We start from the raw sequence: 24,191 nt of genomic DNA, 5'->3' as shown, positions 1-24,191 counted from the left end.
TTTCCTGAAGCTTAAGAGAGACAATGTTGATTAGGACTCTGTCCAGAGGGGTTCCAAAGAATAAGACCAGCTAGTGAAAATGTCCATTTCTGAGGCCATACCATATGACAGTCCCATACAGACAAAATCTGGATGGAGTTATCCAAATTTGATGTTAGTTGAACTCTGTGTAGAGCCTTAAAGGTGACAACCAGCCCTGTAAATCACAATTGGAAGCTGACTGACAAGGTCTCAAATTCATCCATCACAGCCCAGATTGCTACTTTCTGTACTAGGTGCAGTTTTCAAATGCTCTTTAAGGGCAGTTCCTTATAATAATACCAACAGGAAGTGTGCAGGGCATGAATGACTCTGCACAGGGCTTCTGGTTCAAAATGATCATAATTGGGGCACAAGATATAGCCATACAGAAAGTGTTCTAGCTAGGATGCTAGGAGAAACCCCAAATTCAAACTTCCATACTCAGAATCAATAATAGAATTTACCTGGAATTGTTACATCCACGAATCTAAAGAAACACAGATTTGGAGGGATTCCATGGAGTCTATTCTTCTCCATTCAGAACCTGATAATTTCCAGGCTTTGGATCAGCACTTCTAGCATAGCGTTTCTGCCCAGGATTAAGATGTAAAGCTGGTTATAATCCATATATTGATGACACCAAGTCTCATACCATTAGAATACCATTAGAATACCAATGGGATGAACCATGTTAAGAACAAGAAAAAAGTTAAGGAAACAATTGGTCCATTAGTGGGAGAAAGTAGCAAGAAGGTGACAAGCAACAGGGAGAAAGCAGAACTACTCTACAGAACTACAGAACTTTCTCCCAGGATTTCCTGTAGTTGTTAAAAAGGAATGTAAGGAGAGAACTATGAGGCACTCCACAAAGTGGAGGTCTCATGGCAGGTCTCTTTTCTCCCACTGCCACCAACCTCTACTTCAGGAAGAAGAACAACCAATACAAAACAATACCTCTCACTCCAATTCATTGGAGATGGTCCAGAAGAATACCAAGCTATGATACTAAATGCTATACAAAGTCAAGGAGGACCAAGAAAGTTATACTCGATCTTAGCCTTTCCAATGGTTATCCATAAGTAACCTCCATTCTGTAACCTGGCTTGAAACCTGACTGCCAAGAGTCTGGACATTCTACTTTCTGTAGGGCTTTGTGAATTTGCAGGACCACCACTTTCTTCACAATCTTCCTTGAAAGGAAGGTTAAAGATAAAGTTACCAGATTGTTAACAGAAGTTAACAGATTGAATGACAGATGCTTGAGTAGGAGATGTAGCATTCCTGATTCAACAAAGCATTGATAATTGCTCAAATGCCTGCCACCTCAAATATGACTTTGCATCTTTCCTTATCTTCATAATTTCTGCATGCTTCTAACTCCACAATGTATAGCAGGTAGAATGAAAGAATGCTAAGAATAAAAGCAGTGAAAGTGAGTGCCCAATAGAAAAGCAAACCAGAGGCTTGTTATTTTTGGAGATCTGATCATTTATCCATTTGTCTTGCAAGATATTGTTACTCATTTTATATTTCACATTTGTATAATTGGAGACAGAGAGAGAAAAACAGAGGAAGAGGTTTTCAGTACAATTATTTTTTTTAAATTAACAGCAGTTTGGGTCAAGTCAGCACAGACCTCTTATAAATTCTTATACCAGTCACTCCACAGCCCAGTTCATCAGCTGTGTCTTCTCTGCCTTGATATCTAGCTTCCACCTGAAAATCCTTGTTGTTATTTTGCATTGCAAGCATTTCTTGTGAAACTCATTGTGGTGTTCTCTATAACTTTAGAAACCTTTCTCTGAATCTAGCTTTACAGGTGTCTCTCAGCCTGACCAGGAGGAAAACTTCTGGTCCCAAGCACTGGAAGATTTGGAGACTTGTGGACAGTCAGGAATTCTGAGGGAATTAGAGGTAGACTCAATCTACTCCTTCATAATAGACCAATTTCTTTTTTCAATTAACACTCATTTTTGTTGGGTTTTCCCCCTCCTTTTTTCTAAGTTTGCATTAATCTCACAAAATCATTTTAAAGCTTTAACCCCTTTCCACAGGACAAGGTTGACAGGCGTCTATATTTGAGAAACATGGCTCTCTTGGTACTTACCCTTTAGTGTTTATATTTTTGCTTGCATAGCTGCCTTTGCTAACCCCTCAATCAAGCAATTATCTTCCATGGATCTGCTGCTGAAATGTATGTGAGCAAAAGCTTCTCCTATGCTACTTCTGGCTGCATTTGTTTGCAGGCTTACTTTGCCTTACCAGCACACATCCCATTCTCTTCTAGCTGCTTTTATAAAAGTTTTCCTGGCATGTATCTCTTGCAACAGAACTGAATTTGAATTATAGGGAACATAAATGAAAACAAAATTTCCATACATTTTTACAATTAGATTCACTATAAACTAATATAGCTACAAAAGATTTATATATTCCATGGGATTTTTTTTGCTGTTGCAATCTGATGTTAATCACAGTTACATATGCCATATTAACTTTGCGCTCAGTTATTTTACTTCAAAAACAGAATAACTAGAAGCTTTAAAAAAAAAAACTTGGCTATACAGGTAGTCCTCAACTTACAACCACAATTGAGCCCAAAATTTCTGTTGCTAAGCAAGACATTTGTTAAATGAGCTTTGCTCCATTTTACTACCTTTCTTGCCACAGTTGTTAAGTGAATCACTGCAGCTATTAAGTTAGTAATGCAGTTGTTAAGTGAATCTGGCTTCCCAATTGGCTTGCTTATCAGAAGGTCACAAAAGGTAATCACATGACCCAGGACACTGCAACAGTCATAAATATGAATCAGTTGTCAAGCATCTGAATTTGGATCACGTGACCATGGGTTTATAAGTCATAAGTCACTTTTTTCAGTGCTATTGTAACTTTGAAGGTCACTAAATGAACTGTTGTAAGTATATTCCTTAATTACATAAAAAATAACATCCTTAGTTTAATTTTTAGAAGGTTAAGTCTGCAAGAATTTTCTTTTATGTTCTTTTAAATTCCCAATGTTGCAAAATTGTAAAAGTCTCGTTCCATTGTTATGTCATATGGAAATCAGAGAGTCATCACAATGAATGTGAATGGTATTGACAAGATAAAAATCATGCTACTCAAGTTGGCTGCATAGCCTCAGATCCGTAGCTTCCATATTGCATGCCTGTTATTTTAATGTGGACATGTTTTATATTTAATTGACATTCTGAGTACTTTGGAGAAATGGCTTGTCAGTTTGGTTTACTTCAGCCTAAGGCATGTAGCTCAAGCTTCTCTTATGGATTTTCTTCCTAAGAGCACAGCAAATGGATATGGAAATAGAATGAATATTTCAGTAAGTTGAGAATTTTTTTCATTTAAGAAGCCCTTTAAAAAGTGAAAATTAATTGGGTATAGGTATTATCTTACTTATATTTCAGTCTTTTGGACAGTTTTTCAAATTAATTGTTTCCTACCAGTCTATCCTTAACTTTCATTCCTCTCAAAGTAGACCTAATGTTTTTTAAAATTATTATTTTGGTAGTAAGGAATAATGCTTAAAGAATATGTCAGAAACTAAACATTTTAAAAAAGTAAATTAAACACTAAATTTATTGCTTTATTACAAATCAGAGGAAATACTGGAAATAAAAATACATCTTTATATATGTAATGAGAACTTTGGTTGCTAAATACAATTAAGACAGTATATCATGAAAGTGTAGAATAGGTAAGAATTTTAGTGAATGGTTTGGCACTGAGCAGGGAGTAAGACAAAGGTCTGCAATGTCTTCTTGGTTGTTAATGATTTGGGTTCATAGCTCTGAAAATTAAAATACTGAAAAGCAAAGTAGTTGTGTTTGTCGGAGAAATGGAGTGAATGATTACAAATTATATGTAACAAGAGTAAATTGATAAATGTGTGGGAATTATATAGAAACATTAAGATTACAAGTGCTGTTGGAAAGCTAATGAATAATATATTATGCATTATGATAACCAAAGGTTTGCCAAAGGAAGCAAAGTTGACTATATATAGGAGTGTGCTTCTGTCAACTTTGCTATGTTGAAGTGAGAGTTTGATATGTCAGATGAAACACAATTTAAATGTAGTGTGAATGGTGATGCTACCAATGCCTTGTATGGGTGTCTGGAGGCTATGGAGGAGGAACAAGCTAAAGTTTAAGCCTGCCAAGACTGATAACTTGTGAGGTTTTGGACACGTACATACCCCAAACTGGAGCTATTTCATATTTAATCTTGTTTGGAATGACAGACCACCAGCACCACCCAAAGAACTGGTGCACTACTTCTTGGACTCACAGTTACTGTTCAAGGAGCAGGTGGCAGTGAGACAAAAAAAGGCCTTTATCTTCAGAACCATTTCCTCTGCTATATGGAATAGGAGGTCTTTCAGAAAGTCACTTTGGTTTGATTGTCTTGTGCATGTCCTATCACAAAATGTTCTACATTATGCTGCTCTTGAAACCTACTTAGGAGCTGCAACTGATCCAGAATTCAACAGCAATTATTTGTATGCCTTATTAGGCCCATGTATTTTTTTCTCCTTGAGTTACACTAGTTACCAGAATTCTTTCTAGTGAAAATTCAAAGAATTGGTTATCATCTATGAAGCCTTAATGGCATAAGACCTGGTTATGTAACACCATTTTTGTAGCTGTTGCCAAGCCTGTACAATTGGACAAAGTGAGCATTGGCATTCATTATGCCGTGCTACTTGATGGGACATAGGAAGTTCCCTGTTGTTACTTAAGCAGGTATGGTAAAACAAACTGAAATAGAGGTACAAACGAATGGATGCCCAACAAATGTGACCTGAATACAACAATGAATGAACAGTGTAGAACAAGCATATGGTTGGTTAGAGAGACTGAGTGAGGATCAAATTGCCAAGCAAATATATAAAGGAAGTGTATATAGATCAGAAAAAAAGGAAATATTGAGAAAATTGTAGTTGGATAGTGTTCCTCAAAAGAGGCAGATTTTTTTTAAAAAAATAAAAAGACTGTATGAAATAGTATGTGTGGTGATGTAAACTACTTTTTTTACTTTTCTTAAATCATGACTTATTTTCTTTGCCTTACTCTACTTCTGCTACTGTGCATAATTTTGGTTACTCCAAAAGGGGAGAACATCATGATGTGTGTCTGTCTGTCTGTCGATGTATGTGTGTGTTTAGGTATAGTTGGGGCTTTATCTGGAAAAGTTCCACTAAACATTTCTAATAAAATTTATATACTTTTATACTGATCCGCTGGGGAATCTCGGGGATCTTCCCCAATTTCCCAGTCAGATTGTTCATCTATTCTCCAAGCCATTTGCTTGCCCTGAGCAACTGTATTTTGACAATAACAGCAGAAAAATATGCTACTTTTCATTAGTAATATACCTTCTTTATTATGTTATATATCATATTTTACACTGTGTTTATTAATGCTGCAGGCTACTATTATGTCAGGGAGTACAGTGAGCCTGAATCATGATAACTCTCAAGTTCGCAGCCATCTAGGAAGACAAGCCAGCTTTCAGGAAAGAAGTATTTCCAGGCCACATTATAGCCAGACCACTCGAAGCAACACATTGCCTTCAGATGTGGGAAGGAAGTCCATAGCCCTTAGGAAAATGAAGCAAGAGATGAAAGAAATCATGTCCCCAACTCCTGTGGAGTTACACAAGGTAATGACTTTTTGATTTCACCTTCTGTCTAAGCTCTGGATTATGAAGTTTGCAACCTCACTCCTGCCCCTTTCTCCACCCAAAAAAATATTCCTTCCCAGGACACAGAGATTAAGGATGGTAGAAAGAGAAGGAGGAGAGAGAGACTAACTAACTGTTTTGATTTTGTTTCCTTCTTTTGTAAAGTAAAGCAGCACAACAACATGGAGCAGTGCAATATTTTCAATTCTGCAATAAATGTGGGTGAATAATAGTTTTTTATGCTACTACTTTGGTAGTATTCAGCTTAGACTAACCATAAGATTATATCCAATATAATCAAGGGGCATATTAAATTAGCATTCACTACCAGTGTTCAGCATTTTCTCTGAGTTGTATATTATTTGTTTCCAATGTACTGCTTCAGCAAATATACTCCCCATTCTTAAATGCATACAGAGGTAAAATAATTACATGAATAAACATACAAACAGCTGAAATTGATTTAAATGCTCTGACATTCATATTGTTTTAACTGCATCTAAACTCAGCATGAAACCAAATATTTATTCATTTACATTTTATATTTCTGAACTGCACATCTCTATCAAAGAGTTACAGTTCCTATGGAAAATATATTTCTGTTAATATTCAAAGTGGGAAGGGAACTATCCAAGATGCATGTTTTAATCAAGAACTGCAGGGAGGAGAGGGATGGTTTCACGCAAGCAGCCTGCTGCTTACACAAATGGAGCATGCGTGCACATGCTCAGACCTACTCATGCAAGTGAGGATGGATTTGTGCGTGTGCTCGTTGGCCATTTCTGCAGCCCGGTTGAAATCCTTTCATGGCCTACTAGTGGGCTGCGACCCACAGGTTGGGGTTCCCTGCTCTGGTCAGAAAGAATATGGAAGAGAATGCTTAGAGTTAAGACAATATTTCATGTTTACATTTTATATTTTTACACATTTTTCCTTCTAAAAATGGTGGTAATGAAACTTTTTATAATTGCTAGATTCTTTGACATTTATGTTAGTGTAGAATTTTGGAGTATATTATTCCACCCATCAAAATTATCAGAAAGATGCCTATTGATATCCCTCAATGGAGATACAGCAAGAGGTAAGTTTTCATCATAAGTAGTTGCTTCTTTTTTTTGTTACACTGCAATAAGATAGAAAATTTTCTGTTAAACGTAACTTCACATTATGGTTTAGCCAAGAAATTATAGCTATCTTTTAAACAAATCAAATTTTGTTTAAAACTGAACTTATGATTCCAGCTTGCTCCACATCTAATAAACCCCGATTTCAGCATAGCAGGAGACTGTACTTAAAGGAAGATTTCCCATCCTATTGCAATGTAGCAAAGTAAATGTTTGCTTGTGCTGATAGAAGATGGTGGTAACAGAGACTCAACAACAAAGCTATGGTATCAGCTATCTTTTTTTCTTGAAAATATGATTCTCCTTGACACATAAGGTTGGAATCCAAATTATAGCATCTCCAGGAAGTGGCTTCCTGGCTTTCACTTCTACTCATTCCATGAAAGGTAGCCTACCTCTTTTTTCAATAATTGGTTCCATCATCAAATTGCTGCAACTGCCAGGATGTTTTTCCCCCTAGCATACAATTGGAATATGTATTCTTGCAACTTACCATCCATTACTCTGTGACCTGATTCTGGAAGAAAAGAAATAGGGTTTGATTTTCTTCTACATCATAAGTTTTCAACTATTTAAAAAGGGTACAATCATATCAACTCTCAGTTATATTTCCCTAGGGATAAAAATATCAAACTCTTTTTATTGTATCACTAATATTTATTTTTTGTCTAATGATCCTTTCCTGAACCTTTTCTATTTTTGCCCATGCTTCTTAAAGTATAATGCCCAGGACACAATATTGTAGGTGGAGTCCTGCTAAATAGAATATAGTGGAATACTTCTAATGATTTAAAGATTATGCTTCTATGGATGTGTTTTCCTTTTATAGCCACATCAAACTGGTGATTCTTAGTAATAAAAAGTATTCAATATGCTACTATTCCAAGATGTTTTCACAAGTAGTTACCAATATCTGTTAATCCTATATCTGTGTAGAATTTTGTGTTTCTGTGTTAATTTTATTGATATTTTCATCTCATCTCTATAATATATTAATATGATTTTGAATCTTATTCCAGAATATTAACTATCTGCTATTTCTTACCATCTTCAAAGTCAATAAAAATGTTGGAGAATAGAATTCAGGATAAATTTTGTACTACTTCATTTAATTCTTTTCTCCAGTTACATGAGAAATATGGTGAATTTGTATTTTGAGTCAGCCATGTGTTTGCCATGACACTGTGCTCATACTCATAGTATGTCAGCTGTTTTGCAGCATATTATGCTTATGGTACTCCCCAGCAAGAAAGTTTTCTGATTTCAAAAATGATATAAGATTAATCTGCAAAGACTTGTTTTCTTCTAGATTTTTTTAAACAGATAATCAGAGTTAGAAGGGATCTTGTAGGTCATCTAGTCCAACCCCCCCCCACCCAAGCGAGAGACCCTACACCATTTCTGACAAATGGCAGTCCAATCTCTTCTTGAAAATCTCAAGTGATGACACTCCCACAACTTCCGAGGACAAGCTGTTCCACTGGTTGATCGTTCTCACTGTCAGAAAGTTTCTCCTTATTTCCAGATTAAATCTCTCCTTGTTCAGTTTCCATCCATTATTCCTTGTCTGGCCTACAGGTACTTTAGAAAATAGCCTGACCCCTTCCTCTCTGTGGCAGCCCCTCAGATATTGGAAGACTGCTATCATGTCTCCGCTGGTCCTTCTCTTCACTAGACTAGCCATGCCCAGTTCCTGTAACCATTCTTCATATATTTTAGTCTCCACCTCCCTAATCATCCTAGTTGCTCTTCTCTGTACTTTTTCTAGAGTCTCAATATCTTTTTTATAGTGTGGTGTATTCTAGGTGTGGTCTTACTAAGGTTTTATAGAGTGGTATTAGTACCTCACTTGATCTCGATTGTATCCCTCTGTTAATGCAACTTAGAATTGCATTAGCTTTTTTGACTGCTGCTGCACACTGCTGACTCCTGTTTAGCTGATTGTCCACTAAGATTCCAAGATCCCTCTCACAGTTACTGCTATTGAGCCTGGTTTCACCCAGTCTATATATGTACTTTTGGTTTTTCTTGCCTAAGTGTAGGACTTTACTTTTCTCTACATTGAATTTCATTTTGTTAGATACACCCCAGTGTTCTAGTCTGTCAAGATCCATCTGGAACCTGAGCCTATCTTCTTGGGTGTTAGCTATTCATGCCAGCTTAGTATCATCTGCAAATTTGCTACATTCCCCTTCTATTCCCTCATGTATGTCGTTAATGAAGATATTAAAGAGTATTGGGCCTAAGATGGAACCTTGTGGCACCTCACTGCTTACTTCCCTCCATGCAGACTTAGACCCCTTAAGGACTACTCAGTGGGTACCATTTGTCAGCCAGTTGCAAATCCATCTGGTGGTGATGCTATCTATCCCACTTTTTTCTAGTTTACCAAGAAGTAGGTTGTGGTCTACTTTGTCGAATGCCTTGCTGAAATCTAATTATATTATGTCCTCAGTATTTCACTAATCTACTAATTTAGTCACTATGTTGAAGAATGATCTGGCATGATCTATTTTTAACAAACCTGTGCTGACTGCTAAAGATTTACCAAATTAAAGCCAAGTAATTTATAATCTTGGTATGATCTTCCCTAAGTATTCTAGATCTTGATGCAAACTCTTTTTTTCATTAACATGATTTTTTTCATTAATATATTGAAAAGGGGCAAGGAATGGAAATGACTGGAGAATACTAGAAAGAAACTATTGCTCATGCTTAGTGTATGAGAAAATGTGGGAAGATTAGGCAAAAAGTATTTCTGAATTTTTAACAAAGTTATGAGGAATGTCCTTATCCCTTAACAGATAACTTTATACAAGGATACTAATATGGAGGACTTTGGATTCAGTGTCTCTGATGGCTTATTGGAAAAAGGGGTATATGTTAAAAATATTCGGCCAGACGGACCTGGAGATATAGGTGGTTTGAAGCCATATGACAGACTACTACAGGTAGTGTGAAACATTATACAATTCTGAACTCAATTAATAGAGAGAAGTCATTTAGTAAATATAAAGGGATTTATGTTAAGCAAACATTGAGGCAGTTAAGTTCAACATACAGACATTTGAGGATGTTCTATATGAAATTGTGCAAATGTAATTCTGCTTTCTCAATCACTTATTTTGTAAGCCAAATAAGGGAGAATATACAGTACTTTGTAAAATTCCACTCCATCTATTAATACGATAGGAATCAGTGTCATTAAATATCTGATAGAAAGTTGTTTCTTTGTCCAATATAAAAGTAGATTAAAAAAAATTTAAAAGTTGAGTGGAAAAGAATGAAGAAAATGTAAAAAAGAAAGGAATGAGAAGGAGATATATATGGGATTGTAGATGTAGCTACTTAAAAGTGGGATTCCTTTGCAGATTAACCTGAAGATTAGTTATAGTTTAGGTGGAGCTACTTTTCTAATGAAGTTTAATCAATTTTGGAATACCTTCATAGGACGCACTTCTCTTTTCATTCCTTACCTGTCTAATTTTTGGTTACTCTTATCTTATCTCGCTTTGTTCTGTCTCCCCTTTTGGTTATAGATTATTCCCAATACAGCCATCCTTATTGTGCATCCTGTCTTTATCCTATTTTTCCCTTATTTTTCTGCTTTCTGCTAAAAGGAGGAGTTAGTTACAATGTATGTGTAGTTTTGTGTGAGAAAACCATGTATGAAAAAAAAATAGTGATAAATGCAGATAGAATTCTCCAAATTAAGATCCTTATTTTAGGCAATTCAACTTAAGTAATTCAACTATATCTGGCAGTTTTTCTAAAACATCAGGGGCCCTTGTGCAGTGGAAGTATATGAATGCTGAAAAGGAATGAATGAGTGAATGAATGAATAAGGCAGGGATTGTTACTATTTTTTGTTGTTTACTTTTCTTTTGGGAAATAGTCCTAAATAATTCTAAATTAGAATTAGAATTATTTAGGTAAATACAGTATCTCTGTTACACAGCTGCAACCATGTATTCATATTCTTTAAATAATACTGCTAAACACTGTGAGACTTCTGAATCAAGTTAGATAGAATGGGGGAAAATCAAATTAAATTTATTAGCTTATAAAATTACATTCAGTTTATTTCATTCTCTTGCAAATATTTTCTTCTTTATTTCAAGCTCTTTATTTATCTGAGTCTGAACTGTCTTATATTATCCTTCACCTAAGAAACATGTAAGACCATCTTTTCTTGGCTTGCTTGACTTGTCTTCTTTTGTTGAAAACATTCTTTTTTTTCCTTTTCTTTTCAGGTAAATCATGTTCGGACAAGAGACTTTGACTGCTGCCTAGTTGTACCCCTAATAGCAGAGTCTGATAATAAATTAGAACTTGTTATTAGTCGCAACCCGTTAGCTTCCCAAAAGAAGGGCTCTGAGCATCAGACTTTCTCAACAGGACAATGGAGCCATCCAAACAACGCTTTCCTTCAACAAAGCGGACATAACACAGGTTCAGAGATGAAATGGGAGCCTATGAACACTTTATAGCCAAAAGCTGTATCTGTGCAAGAGATTTAAATGGTGCTATTTTTTTTAATATGTCTGATACACTGGAAACACAGATACTATCTAATGTTGAGAAGCACACAGGGAAGGTTCTGATTATTTCTCAAGGCTCATTCTTTGCTGCTTTCTTCCCAGTTGAGTTTTCTTCTCACTTTTTTGATAACCACAAATAGTGCCATTTCAAGTTGAACTCCATGTGCAAGAGAAATTAATGAGAAAAGTAACTGTTTTCATGTAGATTAATTAAAAAAAATTGTAAATGAAACTGAGCTCTTTTCAATCCCATCCAAGTCTCTGAAAAGAGTAACCCCAGCTTGGAACATGAGGTTTTTTTAATAAAAATTTATATTAAAAGATGAGCTAATTGAAGGAATATCAAAATATCATCGCTATGCCCAAAAGATTATTGTATCATAGTTATTGTTTAACAAAGTGTGTATCTGTTACCTCTAAACAAAAGGGGGGGGAAGGTGGAGGGGGACCAAAAACTGTTACTTGTTCTGCAATCATTTCAACAAAGGTGCACACAGGATCCTGGAGGGTAAAACTTTAGATTCTGTTGCAATATGATTTATTAGAAATTATATTATTCCCTATGCAATGATATACTGACTAGGATATGTCATGCAGCCTGTATGAATTTCTTACTTTTAGGTATTTGGAACGTATAATGATTTGTTTTAAAACAGTAAGTTTTACAGAAACAAGGTTTAATAAGAAAAACATTCAAGTAAGTTTTTTTCTTAACTGAATTCCAGTAGCAAATTAATATTGATGCAAAAACATATGAACTGTTGTGTTTAGGAAACACATGTATAAATAAACTTGTACAGCAACACAGGACTCTTTTTTAAAATGAAATGAAATGTGCATTGATTTAAAGTATCTATTTAAATAGCTTTGTTGGAGCTCTCATTGACTCTGCCATTTTGAAGACTTAATTTTAAAATGTAAATATGTTTTATCCACATATTTCCAAATTCTGCTCTGTTTTTCATTCAAAGCAATAAAATGCTGCTAGTTGTTTTTGAGACCCACCAGCAGCTGCTTTGGTTTGTTCACTGTATTATCTTGATAATTGATGTTACTTAGTGACTGGAAAGACACCAGATTTTTCTGTGATAACATTGAACCTTTATATCTTAACCATAATTTTTTTGGCCTCTTTGAATTATCAAAATTCATAATACTCTTTTCTTCATCTATTAGAGAGCAAGTTTCTATGCCCTATGCACTCACATGACATTTTCTCATATTCCAGCACTGCCAGAAAGAAAAAATAATTTAAATGAAAATGAAATCCATATCATGAACCACTTAATACGTATTTTTATTTGTAACAATGAGTATTAAACTAAAGTATTTTTGTACAAATTTAATACTTTAATAGCATGATATTTATCATCTTACAGTATGTATGGTTTCTGGGAACTCAAATTGTTAAAAATTTGTATGGAAAATGTAAAAAAAACTAATAAACATATTTAAAGACAATAGTTTGGATCCTAAAAGTAGAAGCAGAACAAAAAGTGTGGAACATGACTAATTTTACCACTATGGAAGAGTGGAAACAGGGAAAAATTGAGTCAAAGCAACTTGCAAAGGTGGAACTGCAAACTTCATCATAAAATGTAAAAAATATTTAGACAAACAGTTTACATGGATAAATATTCTGCAATATTAGGCAAGAAGAAAAAGGTTGTTGCACTATATCATCCAATCCAAGTTGTGTGATCATTATTTACCCATTGACATTTTAAGATTTAGTTCAACAAATATAATTAATAAAGAAAAGCACCTTCATTTTTTAAGCGTTCAAGGATACATGTTATATTATGTCATGCCTTTAATTTTTTCAAACATTTTTATTAGGTTATAAAGTATTATAAAATGCAAAATACAAAAGTAAATAAAAGAACAGTGAGAGGGGAGGGGAAGGGGGAGAGAGAGAAGTGAGGAAAGGTAGGTAAAAGAGAAAAAAAGGAGCATTGACTTCCGACTCTCTGTTGCAGAATAGGCCATTAAGATCAAATCACAGCTTTTTGTTTTTCCATAATAAGTCGTTTCTATAAAGATCTATCAATCTATAAAACCCAAAGTCAAAGTTACATTCTTTTCCACACCAAGCACAAAATTCAGAAGGGGTTTCTATGTGGAAATGAAAGTACTTATGTTTCTTCTTTAATCAGAGTAGTCAGTTTTGGCATTTCAGCCATCTCCATCTTTGTATGAACAAAATGTCTTTCCATTTTTGCATATACAATAGTCTTGCTGTTGTCCTTTTAATCTTTAATCCAGCTAGTGTACATAAAAAAATCTATTGCTATTTACCTGCCTTCCATTACTCCCCAGTTGTTTCTTGGATACCTTCCAAACTGGAAACATCTTTTCCAGTGAAGTGCTGTCAGGGTCTTTTTGGCAAATATCTATTACCTTTCTTGGTTTAAATATCACAATGGTTTGCCTGTTCTTCTCTAATGGATCATGTTTAGTCTGATCGTTTGTTTATGAACTTCTCATGGGTAAACATTATGGTGATCTGCACTCTTCATGATATCATTGGGATGTACAGACTCTTTAATCACAGTCTATGAGAGTGAAATCTAGCATTATCTATATAAATTAATGGTCTGACCAGGCTTCAGTGAAAGCGAATATTCCACAATATTGTTTGAGTTATGAAGATACTTTTATTCTTTGCATTTCTGATAAAAACATAAACCATGGAACTGAGTGCATTTTTAAAATAGATTTTAAATGTTTCCCTTTATCCATCTATTATATTGATTTACATGATAAATAACTGGTTAATGCTATTAACATTACTTGGATACTTGGATCTTCTGAGTAATGCTTGTAACAGAGTTCATTTATAATTTTGTAGTATTTCCTATAATATAAGCAGGGAAGTCAATATTTATTTTAATTTTAAATATATCCAAAGATTCAGAATAATGAAAGCCAGGTAATTTTTGGTCACAGTCTTTTGACTGACTATAAACTGACTGACTATAGACTGTATCCATGTTAGTAAATCATTTTCTGAGCTATTGGCTTAAATTAAATGTTCTTACTGAAAATGTGCATTCTGCAAGACTTCCAAGTGACTCTTTCAGGATGGTTCACCTTCTGAACCAAGTAGGCATGTTCCAATCCCAAATCCTCCAGGGATAGGAGTAATTCTGTTTTGCAGACCAAAAATGAAATTTAAAAGTACAAAATAAAATATATAATAAAAATGATGCCCCAAACCAGGAGGAAAACATTCTATGAAATGATTCCAGACAAGAAAACTTTCATATTCTATGAAATTATTCCAGACAACAAGAAGGAAGAAAGGGAGAGGAATCGTGAACTCCACAACATAAGGCTGGGGAAGGAAGGAATGGGGAAGAAGCTATAAAGGTCAAAATGTCAACACTACATTAAAAGGAGGAGTGGGCCAACTGCCCTCAGGTAATAGAAATTCACATTAAACCTTTCCTATTTTCTCTTGAGCCTCCCAGATTATCTATCTATGAATATGATATGCAAAAGTGCATAAGAGGGAGCTCCAAGAAATACATTCTGAAGTATTCACTTGCCAAAAGTGTTGATGTATCAACACTTGAAATGCTTAAGAAACCAAGAAGGGGCTCATTCATCCAGTACCGGGATTGTACCTCCATTTGAGCATAATCGGGAGCGTACTATCAAATCCAGTACCTGTCAATAGTGGTGTTCCCCAAGGCAGTGTTCTAGGACCAACTCTCTTCATACTCTACATAAAGCGACCTCTGTGAATCATATTAAGAGCAATTGCATTCTCTTCGCTGATGATGTAAAGCTGTTCAATACCACAGACAATACTGCTACCCTACAAAAAGATCTTGACTATGTATCAGGTGGTCAAACAAATGGCAACTTCAAATCTCAACAAATAAATGCTCTGTCTTACATATTGGCAAAAAAAATCAGAAAATAAAATACAAGCTGAATAGTCAAGATCTTGTTGATGACTCAAGCTCTGTAAAGGACCTTGGAATACTCACCTCTAATGATCTAAGTGCTAGAGCCCTGCAACTACATAGCCAAAAGGCATTAATAGTTGTTAACCTAATCCTACGTAGCTTTTCTCTGGTAATATCACTACTAACCAGAGCATACAAAACATTTGCTAGACCAATACTCGAATACAGTTCATCAGTCTGGAACCCACACTACGTATCTGATATTAGCACAATTGAAAGTCCAGAAATATTTCACAAGAAGAGTTCTCCACTCCTCTACTCGTTGTAGAATACCTTATGCCACCAGACTTGAAATTCTAGAACTTGAAAACCTTGAATTACGCCGTCTTCGGTCTGACTTAAGCATGGTATATAAAATCATACATTGCAATGTCCTACCTGTCAATGAATACTTCAGCTTCAACCATAACAACACAAGAGCACACAATAGATACAAACTCAAAGTAAACCGCACCAAACTTGATTGCAGGAAATACGACTTCAGCAATAGAGTGGTCAATGTCTGGAATACTCTACCCGACTCTGTAGTTTCTTCCCCAAACCCCAAAAACTTTAACCTTAGACTGTCTACTATTGACCTCACCCCTTTCCTAAGAGGTCTGTAGGGCGTGCATAAAGCGCACCAACGTGCCTACCGTCCCTGTCCTATTGTTTCTCTTATCCCTCTTTTATTTTCTTATATTTACCCATTTCATGTATTCACAACTATGTATACATTTATACTTATTATCTTGTAAACAATTGGCAAATCAAATAAATAAATAAATAAAATAAATAAATATTGTTTTTACATTTAGGCACTCCAACTCTCAACCTATTCAGGGTCCTCCAAGTAGTATAAGGGAGTACAATTTAATGCAATGTTATTAGAATATCAAATTCAATGCTAATTAATATAATGAAGAAATTGTGATATATTAGTTTATGAGACAGTGATGATAAATTCAAGGTAATACTAAATTGAAATAAGTATTTCTGTAATTTATGGTAAATTATCTCATAAATTTACCTCATAAATTCAGAAGAATTACTCTATTGTAAAGATCCCAGAAATATGTGCACATCTCATTCACTTGACACTTATGTTAGCTTATTGTTGTAAAAGAGATCTCTCAAAATAACTTCCTAGAATTATAGATTTGGATCAAACATAAAAAAATAAATCTAATAGCTGTAAAGTTAGAGGTCATTAGATGTTGGAAGTCATACATTCCAACTGCTTGTTTAAATTCAAAGAGTGGGATGGAGCCCATCATATGGCTCGTGTTATCTGTTGTCGGGGCAGAGGATGGGTGTTGGGGGGGTGATTTTTTTTTTTTCAGATTTTGTTCTACTATACTGTATTAATTTATTTCTTTTTGTTAGTTTTTACTGGTTTTTTTTTAAAAATATGTCGCCATGGGCAAATAGGAGGCAATATAAATTCAATAAATATGTTCTCAGTGTACATAAAAGAAAAGATACATTTGTCAAGAGTCAAGGTGCAACAGTTAATAATAGGTGCAACAGTGTTGCACATAAGGTGCAACAGTTAATAATAGTCATAGGTATACAATAAGCAATCAAATCATACTAGGAAACAGTCAATAAAAATCGTTAGGATACAAGCAACAAAGTTAGTCATACAGTCATAAGTGGGAGGAGATGGATGAAAGGAAGGATGGGAGGATTGATAGTAATAGTAATGCAGACTTAGTAAATAGTTTGACAATGTTGAGGGAATTATTTGTTTAGCAGAGTGATGGCATTCAGGAAAAAATTGTTCTTGTGTATAGTTGTTCTGGTGTGCAGTGCTCTATCAAGTTGTTTTGAAGGTAGGAGTTGAAACAGTTTATGTCCAGGATGTGAGGGGTCTGTTTTCACAGCCCTATTTTTGGCTCGTGCAGTATACAGTCCTCAATGGAAGGCAGGTTGGTAGCAATCGTGGTTTTTTTTTTGCAGTCCTAATTACTCTCTGAAGTCTGTATCTGTCTTGTTGGGTTGCAGAACCAAACCAAACAGTTATAGAGGTGCAAATGACAGACTCAATAATTCCTCTGTATAACTGTATCAGCAGTTCCTTGGGCAGTTTGGGCTTTCTGAGTTGGTGCAGAAAGAACATTCTTTGTTGTGCTTTTTTGATAACTTTTTGATGTTAGGTGTCCATTTTATGTCTTGATTTATGATAGAATTTAGAAATTTGAAGGTATCTACTGTTGATACTGTGTTGTCTAGTATTGTAAGAGGTTTACCCAGATTATCATTAGCAACTTCTGGATTTCCTCCATGCCTTCCAAATACTATTCCACTTTTGAAGATGCCTCATCAGACATTTCCCAAGTTTTCTTAGTTTTTCAGCCACAATAAATCATAAGGAATGCAGCCAGCCTTTTAGTTCTGATTTTATTTTCCTGAATGACCATTACACACTAGCTACTTCTTTTTTTATTTCCTAAAAATGCTACTGCTGTGATCATGTTTCCCATATTTATTTTCATTCTTCTGCTAGCATAAGAGTTCTTAATTCAGTGTAGAAATTCATATATAAATTATCAATATACTCCCCAAACAATTTTTGCTGTCCCAATTCAATCTTTAATCTTGTCTTTATCATACTGTGATTTTAAGTAGTCATGAAGTACCTGATATCGCTGCAGTTTTCTTGGCAAGATTTTGGAAGTGATATGCCCTTGCCTTCTTTTTAGGGTTGAGATAGTGACTGGCCCAAGGTCACCCAGCTGGTTTCATGTCTAAGGTGAGATTAGAACTCACACTGTCTTGATTCCTAACCTAGTGTCCTAACCACTATACCAGACTGCCTCTCATTACTTTTATAATTTCATTATAGCTTTTAAAAAATCCCAATTACTTTCTTGATCCTGATTTTAAAACAATTCGATTATTCTAGTTCTTCAGGTTTTTTACTGTAGTATAATGGCTAGCCCCACAAAAGGTGAAACATGTTCATTACAATTCATTTTAATTTGAAAATTTTCACATAAGCAATGGTCTGAAATGATGCAAATTCTAATACAATCTTCAAGTTGTCAAGGTTAAGAAATACTTCTTTACCAAATGGACATTCTAAGTTGCATGGAAAAAAATTAGTGGAAAACTTCCTGGCAAATGATTATCCCTAATTAGATATCCTTGTTTTTCAGAACATTTTATGCTGGCCTGTAAAGTTACAAAAGGACCGAACAGCTGAAGTGTGGTTATTAATAGCCATGACATTGTAATTCAATGTATTATTTATTGAGCAGAATGCAGCTGCTTCACATTTAAGTACATGGCACTGCAATTTTTAGATAACATATTTCAATAATAAGCTGTAACTTGGAATAAAGACAAAAACATTTAGATATATTGGAAAAATAATAAGATGCTTATAATTTTCCAAGACCAAATAGAAACAGAATGCACTAGTCCTCTATCCTTCTAAGTACTTTATGATAATTATATTTAACAAAATTTATACTGAATTTTTGAATACTGCTTTGCATTCAGTAGTTTTCAATAATTTATTTTTAAATGTAACATTTACATTCTAGTTGAAATATGATACTGAACTACAAAATTTAAAAGGCTGTGCCAAAGAATAATTACAATTCTATGAAACTAAAAGCTCCTTAATTATTTTATACTTATAATACTTAATATTATTAATACTTAAAATACAGAAAATAAACTTATAAAATAAATATGCAGAAACAATTATTTAATTTAAAACTGTAAGTGCACTAATCAGGACATTTCTAGCCATTAATATTTGACCTAATCTTATTTCTTTTGAAATTTTATTCTCTTACAGAACTATTTATGAAGACATGTGACTGAAACTGAGGCTTTTAAATCAAATTATTGTAATGTTCAGTTAGCATGACCATTAAGAAAATTATTTCAATCATACTTCCTGATGCAGAAATTTATGTAAATCTTTTTGCCCAATATGTGCTGAAATAAATACATATTTCACTGTAAACATTTATTAAAAAGAAAAGCCATAGCTTTGATCCATATCCAGAATGTGAAATTTGTTAGCAAGAAGGAGACTGAATCAAGACATATTTATATTTAGAACAGACCCATGAAATCAACAGAATCCATTACAGGTAGTCCTCAACTTACAACAGTTCACTTTGACTGTTCAAAGTTATAACGGCACTGAAAAATGTGACTTATAACCATTTTTCAGTTATGACTTTTGCCAGCCTCATGTGATCAAAATTCAGAGGCTTGGTGACTAGTTCATATTTATGACGGTTGCATTTGATCCACTTTTGCGACCTTCTGCCAAGCAAAGGCAACGGGGAAGCAGATTCACTTAACCGGATGACTATTTTATCAGCTGCAGTGATTCACTTAACAACTGTGGCAAAAAGGTTATAAAATGAAACAAAATTCACTTAACAAATGTTTAACTTAACAACAGAAATTTTGGGCTCAATTGTGGTCATAAATCGAGGACTACCTATAGTCACATTCCAGTAAATTGAACAGAGGGCAGACTTTCCCATTCAGCATGGAAAGTTAGGCAAAGAAGAGTACATATAACCTTGTTGACCTTGTTCAGACAGAAAACCTGAGCAGCAGTCTCAGAAGAATATTTATGTTGGAAGAGAAATGTGAATTTAACAGACTAGGAAAAATGAATGTTGTAGTGACCTGTCAAGAACAGGTCAGGGAGAACCAGCTACAGCTTGGAATGCAGAACATATGATTGTCCTTTGTATTAGGAAATGATAAGAACAAAATACATTGAAGAATGTATGGTTTATTTATGCTATTTTACAGTAGCAATACATATATTATACATATACATATACCGAAACAAATAGCTTGTTACATATTCAGATTACAGACAGTTTTTGGTCTGGTTTCTTGCTAGTCATCAATAAGTAATCTTTCAGTGTAAAATTATGTCCTGCTTGTAGACTTCATGCTTTTTGTAGAGGAATTATGGAATTCTTTTTACTTTCTCTGAAAAATGCATTGTGAATTTTCATGAAGTATCAAAACTGTTCATGTAATTTCTTCTGTTAAAGTCTTAAGCAAACATTATTCTGTCATCTTACATTGTCAGTTTTGAAGCCCTGCAACTTGCCCTAAAATACAAATATGAGAACTAGATGTGTAAAACTTGTTATATCTTCTTGCTGCCTGTGATTTTTCAGATTTTTGCAGCCCAGGTTTCATAATTCTGCTTTATGGGGAAAGGTTCTATACAAACAAGTGGCTCAAAGATGCAAAAATGTTGTTTTGCTCTTGTTGGAAGTTAAAACCTACCCCTCTCCTAGAAAAATGAAATATTTTAGGATATATTAAAAAGCCTGAATATTTCCCCTAAAAGAGAAATAGAAACTCAGAGAGGCAGAAACTCATCCCCCCACTTTGTTAATGAGTCATTAAAGCCTGGGCCAGTCTATTCTACATAACAAAGATCTACCTCCTTCAGGCAGAGCCATTTAATTGCCCTTCATTGCACCACCCACCAAGTTTCAACCAAACTTAGCATACAGACAACTACAAAGCTAGATATGACCTCTGACAGCAACCAATCAGGATGCACTTCCTGTGCCCCAGAAAATTCAAAGCAGAGAGGGTATAAAACCCAGGGACTCTCAGCATCTCTTACCTTTTCTTCGACCAACATCTCTAAGGTATGTGATCCTGTTCATCAATAAACCTCCTTTCCAAGCAACTTCCATGATTCCAGTGTGTTTTTCCCCACTTGGAACTGAACCCAGAAGGAAAATTCTTCCAACACTAATCATTGCAGGATGGGACAGATAATAATTTCTTAGTTGTGTTCAAAAACTCTTGCCAATTTTACTCCATCTCTTTGGGTTGTCTGCAATTTGATTGTCTTCAGCTCTCAACCTTGACTTAGATTGAAATCAGTCAGCTGGTCAACAGTCTGCTCAGAAAGTCTGGTTCTTTTGTATATTTGAGGACTCATGCTGGCAGAAAGGGGGCCTACTGGGGATTCCATCAGCCAAGGAATTTTGGTTTGTGGGATCCAGGAGAAGAGCCTTTTCTGCCATGGCTCCTACTCTTTGGAACATCTTTCCATAAGAGGTAAGAGCTGCTCCTTCCCCTTTAGCCTTCAGGAAAAGCCTTAAAACCTGGCTATGCCTACTGGCATGGGATCCTGAAGAAAAAGGTGTTGGCTAGAGTTGGTTGGTGTACTAACACAGAAGGCACCTCCAAGTCTCCACTCCAAATCCATATTTTTAGTTTGGTTTTTTTTGTAATTTTAATCAGTTTTTATATTTATAATTGTTTGGATATTTGTATACTGGTAGTCCTCAATTTACAACCATAATTTAGTCCAAATTTTCTGTTGCTGAGAAGTAGTTTTTCTCCATCTTACAACCTTTATTGCCAGAGTTGTTAAATGAATTGTTGTTGCAGTTGTTAGGTTAGTAACATATTTGTTAAATCGATCTGGCTTTCCCATTGATTTTGCTTGTCAGAAGGGTGCAAAAGGTGATCACATGACCCCAGGATACTCCAAATGTTGTAAATATGAGTCAAGCGTAAGGATCAGAATTTTGATCACAAGACCACGGGGACATTGCAATGAGATCGTGTGAAACATGGTCGGAAGTCACTTTTTTCAGAGCCATTGTAACTTTGAATGGTTACTAAACAAAATGTTGTAAGTTGAGCACAATGTGTATTTTATCTCTCTGTAAGGCGGTCAGAGCCACCTCAAATTGCAAGATAGGAGGCAAATAAATGTAATCTCTATTCACTGGATGCAATACCGTTGAAGACCATTACAACATATTTTTACTTGAAGTCAAAAGAGTCATCAAACTATATGTTTCCAACAACAACTCCCAAAACAAAACAAAAAAAGCAGATTACCCATATCAATAAGAAACTTCAATCCAAAAGAGATCACTCTGGCGGAAAAACAAATCTGAGTCACGTTGCCAATTTCAAAACCGATACAAAAATTTATGCCACCAGATAAAGACCGAATGCACCAATTATCACATTAAACAAGAGGAAAACCTTCTGACACCAATTCCACCGTGCTTTTTACAATTTTGTAAACAACAAACTAAAAAGACTCAAGGTCCATCCCTCCCTTGATAGGACCTGATGGTAAAGACTGCAAGCACGACACCATTAAAGCCAACATCTTTAACACATTCTTCGGCTCAGTATTTGTAAACAGCAATGGATCATGCCCAGTATTTCCTAGCCGTACCACAGATAACAACAATGATCTAATACATATTGATTTCACAGAAGACAATGTTGAAAAATCATTACGCAATCTAAAACCATCTCTATCTATTGGACCGGATGGAATATGTGCCTACTTCTTAAAAAGCTATCCTGCCATAGCCAAACCTCTAAGCATAATCTTTGAAAAATCTTTCAGGACCAGCTCCTTGCCTAACCTATGGTCACAAGCCACAGTCATCCCCATCTTCAAAAAGGAGACCCAAGCCTAGTTGAAAATTACAGGCCAATCTCCTTATGCTGCGTCACCTGTAAAGTCATGGAATCAATTATTAACCAATCCATCATCCTCCACTTAGAGACAAACAACCTACTCTCAATAAACAATTTGGTTTCAGAAAAAACTATCCTGTAATCTGCAACTCTTACACTGCAAAAACATATGGACGACACAACTTCGACCAGGGCAAAGCAATAGACGCAATCTACATAGACTTCTGTAAAGCCTTTGATTCAGTGGTACCGACAAACTACTCCTAAAAATAAAATCCTATGGTATCTCTGGACAACTGAATAACTGGATAGAAGCATTCCTGTCAAACAGACAACAAATGGTCAAAATCGGGGCGTCCTATCAAATCCAGTACCTGTCAGCTAGTGGTGTCCCCCAGGGCAGTGTTCTAGGACCAACTCTCTTCATACTCTACATAAACGACCTCTGTGATCATATTAAGAGCAATTGCGTTCTCTTTGCTGATGATGTAAAGCTGTTCAATACCACAGACAATACTGCTACCCTACAAAAGATCTTGACTATGTATCTGAATGGTCAAACAAATGGCAACTTCAAATCTCAACAAATAAATGCTCTGTCTTACATATTGGCAAAAAAATCAGAAAATAAAATACAAGCTGAATAGTCAAGATCTTGTTGATGACCCAAGCTCTGTAAAGGACCTTGGAATACTCACCTCTAATGATCTAAGTGCTAGAGCCCACTGCAACTACACATAGCCAAAAAGGCATTAAGAGTTGTTAACCTAATCCTACGTAGCTTTTTCTCTGGTAATATCACACTACTAACCAGAGCATACAAAACATTTGCTAGACCAATACTCGAATACAGTTCATCAGTCTGGAACCCTCATTACGTATCTGATATTAGCACAATTGAGAAAGTCCAGAAATATTTCACAAGAAGAGTTCTCCACTCTTCTACTCGTTGTAGAATACCTTATGCCACCAGACTTGAAATTCTAGAACTAGAAAACCTTGAATTACGCCGTCTTCGGTCTGACTTAAGCATGGTATATAAAATCATACATTGCAATGTCCTACCAGTCAATGAATACTTCAAGTTCAACCATAACAACACAAGAGCACACAATAGATACAAACTCAAAGTAAACCGCACCAAACTTGATTGCAGGAAATACGACTTCAGTAATAGAGTGGTCAATGTCTGGAATACTCTACCCGACTCTGTAGTCTCTTCCCCAAACCCCAAAAACTTTAACCTTAGACTGTCTACTATTGACCTCACCCCTTTCCTAAGAGGTCTGTGGGGGCGATGCATAAGCGCACCAACGTGCCTACCGTCCCTGTCCTATTGTTTCTCTTATTCTTTTATTTTTCTTATATGTACCCAT

General features: G+C 35.2%; 1 protein-coding gene across 14 annotated transcripts in view; it reads left to right on the top strand.

The window, feature by feature from the left end:
- The window catches only part of GRIP1 (glutamate receptor interacting protein 1), a 324,841-nt gene extending 311,994 nt beyond the window's left edge, over window positions 1–12,847 (top strand). For 8 of the 14 annotated variants that reach the window (XM_087967965.1, XM_087967969.1, XM_087967961.1 and 5 more), the window contains 5 exons: window positions 1,833–1,935; window positions 2,076–2,120; window positions 5,467–5,700; window positions 9,650–9,796; window positions 11,099–12,847. In XM_087967965.1, coding sequence (XP_087824091.1) covers window positions 1,833–1,935; window positions 2,076–2,120; window positions 5,467–5,700; window positions 9,650–9,796; window positions 11,099–11,335 — 766 coding nt within the window. In that variant the 3' untranslated portion in view covers window positions 11,336–12,847. The remainder of the gene's footprint in view (window positions 1–1,832; window positions 1,936–2,075; window positions 2,121–5,466; window positions 5,701–9,649; window positions 9,797–11,098) is intronic. The other 6 variants (XM_087967968.1, XM_087967964.1, XM_087967962.1 and 3 more) reach the window with 1 other exon arrangement.
- The last annotated feature ends 11,344 nt before the right edge of the window (window positions 12,848–24,191 follow it).

This window comes from Notechis scutatus, chromosome 6 (assembly GCF_049901735.1).
Source record: "Notechis scutatus isolate UNSWTSFEM ecotype Mainland chromosome 6, rNotScu1.2, whole genome shotgun sequence".
Classification (NCBI taxonomy): Eukaryota; Metazoa; Chordata; class Lepidosauria; order Squamata; family Elapidae; genus Notechis; species Notechis scutatus.
The sequence above is the reverse complement of the archived record's forward strand: the minus strand, read 5'-3'. Positions and strand labels throughout refer to the sequence as shown.